The 5,350-nt window shown below is 46.0% G+C and overlaps 1 protein-coding gene across 1 annotated transcript; it reads left to right on the top strand.

Moving 5' to 3' along the window:
- The first annotated feature begins 461 nt into the window (after positions 1-461).
- Positions 462-2,266, top strand: LOC4347668 (protein MEI2-like 6). Its single transcript, NM_001422917.1, has 4 exons — positions 462-1,056; positions 1,181-1,315; positions 1,406-1,547; positions 1,649-2,266. Exons 1-4 carry the CDS (start codon positions 512-514, stop codon positions 1,796-1,798), a joined length of 972 nt encoding a protein of 323 aa, NP_001409846.1. The 5' UTR covers positions 462-511; the 3' UTR covers positions 1,799-2,266.
- The last annotated feature ends 3,084 nt before the right edge of the window (positions 2,267-5,350 follow it).

Here is a 5,350-nt window from a genome sequence, read left to right as displayed (position 1 = left end):
ACGATCATTCTTATGTTGTTCGTGTGTTTTGCAATCCTCTGTTTTACACTTGCATTCCTATCAGAATCCTATATTTTTCCTATTCCTCTGTTTTTTCATTCCTATGATTCAAAGGGGCCCTTAAAGTTTTTTTTTTATGATTTTCATATAAATCAAATGGGACTTTAATTAATCATAGGTTTGAAATTGAAAGGGCCAAACAAACCATACTGCTGCTACAACTAGCACTCCTAACCTGACACGATAGTTTTGGGTTCCAAATGATCCCTTTTAGGCTATCCAATGGACCAGCTGTTTGCTTCTACTACTACTCCTTGCTTGACACGATTTGGAGGGAGTAGTGACCGTGTGTAGCCACGTGACATGTGCATGCCCACGGGGTGTTCGGCGAAAGGCCAGGGCCAAAGCACTAGTACTCCTCCTCTTGTATATAATGGCTTTCTCCCTCAACAATCGATCTCACCTCTCCCCATCCGAACCCCCAATTTTTCTTGGCTAGATTTGGCGCGAGATGTCTTGCCTCTCTCGCCTCAACGCCTCGGCGGCGCCATGGGAGCCGCCGGTGGCACGCGCCATGGCCGTCGAGCAGTACTGCCCGCCGCCACAGTCCTTGCTCCCGCCGCCGCCGCTGCCGCCGGTCGCCGTTCCCACCACCTGCGGTTGCGCCGCCTGCCTCCAGGGCTGCTTCGTTCCGGTGGGGGTTCAAGCTGCCTTCCCGCACGCCGCTGCTGGGTGCGCGCCGCCGCCGCCGGTGATGCCGGTGATGATAGTGTACCGCGTCGTGCAGCCTCCGCCGCCGGCAGCTCACGCCACGCGCTGCCAGATCACGGAGATCGAGGACGGCGGCGGCGTGGAGACCGCGAAAGCTGTGGACGGCGACGAGCCGCAGCCGTTCATCCGCACGGTGCGCAGCACTCGTCGCAGAAAGGCGGCGGCGATCCGCCTTCCCAAGGCTTTTCGAGCGGCGCTTTTGCCGCCACCGCCGCCGCCATGCGCGTTGGGGTTCACAGCTACTACTACCTCCTTGATGATAAGGAACATCCCCAATAAGTTCCTGTAAGTTTCAACCAAAATCTTCCTCGATTCTAGCCACGACCCTTCTTTAATCTACTTGTTTTTACTCTTAGATTAAGAAAAGATCTAATCTAATCTCTTCTTTTTTTTTTTTTGCATCGACCAGGAAGGCGAGGCTGATGGCTATCCTGGACCAGCACTGCGCCGACGAGAACGGCAAGTGTCACCGCCGCGGCGGCGGCGGCGGCCGCAGCGTCGTGAAGTCTGAATACGACTTCTTCTACGTACCCATCGACTTCAAGTTCGTATACTACTCCAATCTAGGGTTTCTTTCCTTTCATCTTGTTCTTCCTGACCTGACACGGTGGTTGTGCGCTTCTTCTTTCTATAGGACTGGGTTCAACAAGGGGTACGCCTTCGTCAACATGACGACGGCGACCGCGGCGCGGCGGCTCCGCGCGTTCCTCCAGGACCACCGCTGGGACGCCGCCATGTCCGGCAAGGTCTGCGACGTCGTGCCCGCCGCCATCCAGGTACGTACGCGCGCTCGCGCTCTCGCTCGCCGCGCCGCGCGCTTGCTTGCTTGCCGATAGGTGTTTGATCTTGGCCCCCTTTCTTGGAAACCTACCTTCAGGGGCTCGACGCGTTCGTGGCGCACTTCTCGGCGTCGTGCTTCCCCTGCCGCACCAAGGAGTTCCTGCCGGTGTGGTTCGAGCCGCCGCGCGACGGCGAGCAGCAGACGAAGGCGCACGTGGTCGGCCGCCTCGTCGTGCGCCCACGCTAGCTGGTCGTCGTCGTCGGCGTCGTCTCCGGCGACGGCGTGGGTTGCGCATGGTATCTATCTTGCATTCTATCCCTACCGATTGTCCAAATCGATCAATGGATGCATGGAAGGATAGAACGGGAGATAGATTCATATAGAGAGGCTGGCTTGGCTTGGTTGTTCGTAGTCTTTCCTTGTTCGTTTCTACTGTAGTAGTAGCAGATAGAACTACTAGTTCTGCCGTTGTTGTGTTGTAATCATATGTGTAGTGGCTGTTATGTTTGAGCCGATCGATAATCCTTCGTTGTTGTGTGTTGTTAACTTAACTCTACTAGTACTAAGTACCGCGTCCTCCGATCAATAATCCGAGTATTTGCTATGGCAATGCCCGGTTGATGTCCTACTAACCACAACGAAAGTTGTGCTAAATGGAATGTGCGGCTTAAACTATGAAGGATTTGGTTTTAGATAATTTTTGGTTATGTATTTATTTTATTTTATTTGCTTCTGAAGTGCACAGTGGTTTACTACTCCATTATATGCATAACAGAATTGCCTTCCCATTAAAGAGCATAGAATTGCTTATACAGACTTCTAAAAACAATTTTGTCGATAGTGCAGGTGCCAGGTACTACTAATCCAGAGTTACTAGTACTGTGTAGGGTATCAGTAGTACATCACAGAATTAGTAATCCAGATTGTAATTGCTTCGAAGTACTCCCTCACTCTAAAAGAACCTTGGCTTACGGCTATGGCCGTGTTTAGATTCCAAATTTAACAAGAACCATTTACACAGTTTGCACGCAAATTATGAGATGAATCTTGTAAGCTAATTACCCTATGATTTGACAATATAGGGCATATTTAGATCCATTTGTTCCAAATGGTAAAAAGTTCTGGTGGCAAAAGTTTTGACATTGCAAAAGTACTAGCTGGTGTTTAGATGCATGTTAAAGTTTTGCCATTCTAGCACTAAAGAGAAAGAGGGAGTGGTTCCAAAGCACTTTTTGGCACAATTTGCTACTATGGACTAGCAAATGCTAAATGCCAAATTGTCAACATTTGCTACTTGTGTTTAGATCCAAAATGGCAAAAAGTGCCATTTTATAAATGGTAAAACTTTTGCCATTGGAGGATCTAAACAGGGCCATAATGCTACAGTGAATCTTTTATATAATGCTACAGTGTATCTTTTGAGGTTTAATAAATTCATCTTGTAGTTTATAGGTGAAATTTGTAATTTATTTTATTATTAGATTACGTTTAATGTTTTAAATGTGTGTCCGTCTACTTTGAAAAAAGTTTGGCCAACAAACTAAGCATAAAAGATGAGTTTGGCCAACAAACTAAGCATAAAAGATGAGAGATAAGAGCAGCGGGATACAAATCTGTAGCCAGCTGCAGCACGGACTCCAAGACGCAATATGTGTATGATAGTGGGACCATATGCTAATAGTATAATAAGTAATTATTGTATGAATTGGCTATTAGATTGGCTATAGATGAATTGGAGCCAGTAGTTGGCTATACTATTAACCTTGCTCTCCTAAACCTTGATTTTATACTAGAATCTTTCAGCATTTTTCACATTCTGTACTGTTGTGTATGGCTAGTACTTATTAATAAATCCTGTTGCATTTAATCGTGCGCGCGGGCTGTGTTTCGCACATGTGTGTTGAACCCGTGTCACAAAATAGGAATGTCGGTCTTTGAACACTTCGCACGTTCGAATCGATCGTCCACGATATATTTGCCCGGATTTTAACCAAATTTCATGTGAAATTCGACATGCGAATTAAAATTAAAATATCCCTCTCCTGTCCCGTAGCTGGCGTCTTGTCGACGGGTCTCTGTAGCTGACATGTGGGGCCATGGCGCGACAATTCACGCTCGGTCATCATGCCCCTTGCCATTAATGGGATGTGAGGCCTTGGAGAAGAAAAGGTGCGATTATTCAATCTTTCTTTCTGCATGTCCCTCCTTCTCCTTCTCCATCCCCTCCCCCGGTGGTGCAGCGTGCCATATCGTCAGAGAGAGACAGTAGCCGCAGTAGGAGGGAGTTGTTGCCGGAGAAGTGACTGTGCATTCTGCAGATCGTTTCTGCGAATCCTCCTATGGTTGGGACGCGAGAGAGACAGAGAGATGCTACAGGATGAAGGCATCAGATCGGTTGGGACGAGAGAGAGAGCAAGGACGATGGACGAGACCGGCATTAGGAATGCATCGGGAAGTGGAGATGATCCGCGCGCGGTTGCGCCGGGGGGATTGATCGGGTGGTTTGCCAACACATCTCTCTGTACGAGCTCTGACCGCGTCTACTACTAGCCTGTAGTGCTACTAGTAGTAGGAGTATGCTTGGATTGTGCTGAATCCTGTTTGTCCTCAAGGCTCAATCAAATTAATGACCGTCCTTGGCAATATTTTTTAAAATTATTACTCCTACAGTGGTAGTACTACATGCTGTGGAGTGGTCAGGTGAGGGGTGCCGTCCAGGCGTAAGCGTACGAGCAACAGTTCTCAACAGGTGAGAGTTGTGGTTCGGAGGCGAGACGAGCTTTGCTCTGTCAACAACATTTGAGTTGTTTTGGGATTAAAATTTGACCTCTTGCTGTATACACAGTCTCCCTCTCGATGGGCTGACGATTGAAATTTCACCAAATGCGTCTAAGATCCTGTTTAGATTAGATGGGACTAAAACTATTACTATCTCCTTCCTTAAATATTTGATGCCATTGACTTTTTTAAATATGTTTGACCGTTCATTTTATTTAAAAATTTTTGTGAAATGTGTAAAACTATATGTATACATAAAAGTATATTTAACAATAAATCAAATGATAGGAAAAGAATTAATAATTACTTAAATTTTTTGAATAAGACGAATGGTCAAATATTTTTAAAAAAGTCAACGGCGTCAAACATTTTGGGATGGAGGGAGTACATCGGATGTTTGATACTAATTATAAATATTAAACATAGACTATTAATAAAACGCATTTTATAACCCTGGACTAATTCACGAGATAAATCTATTGAACCTAATTAATTCATAATTAGTCTATGTGATGCTACAATAAATATGCGCTAATTATGGATTAATTAGACTTAAAAAATTTGTCACGCGAATTAGCTCTCATTTATGTAATTAGTTTTATAAGTAGTATGTCGATGTTTGATGTCGTGATTCCGGTATTTGCATAGTATGGGGATTGTTGGTACTAAGGTATATGCGAGACTAAGGTAAAAGAGACGGAGGCGAGGAATTTTATACAGGTTCGGGCCCCTGAATTGTCAGGTAATAACCCTACATCCTGTTGGCCGAAGCCGATATTGCTCTTATTCACCATAATCACACCAGTACAATATTTGGGGTAGCCTATCTAACTGTTGTCGACATGGCGGTCTGAAGCTCTGACTCGTAGTCGACAACATGGTAGTCTTCCTCCTCGAGTTCGTGCCCGGCGTCTTGTCTTGACGTATGTTTTCTTGTATGTTGATCTTATGTCTTGATCTATTGTTCCGTGTATGTTGATTGTAGTGGGTGTCTCCCCTCTCCTCCTAGGGGGTCTTGTA

Source organism: Oryza sativa, chromosome 9 (genome assembly GCF_034140825.1).
Source record: "Oryza sativa Japonica Group chromosome 9, ASM3414082v1".
NCBI lineage: Eukaryota > Viridiplantae > Streptophyta > Magnoliopsida > Poales > Poaceae > Oryza > Oryza sativa.
This window is presented reverse-complemented; position numbering and strand designations above follow the sequence as displayed.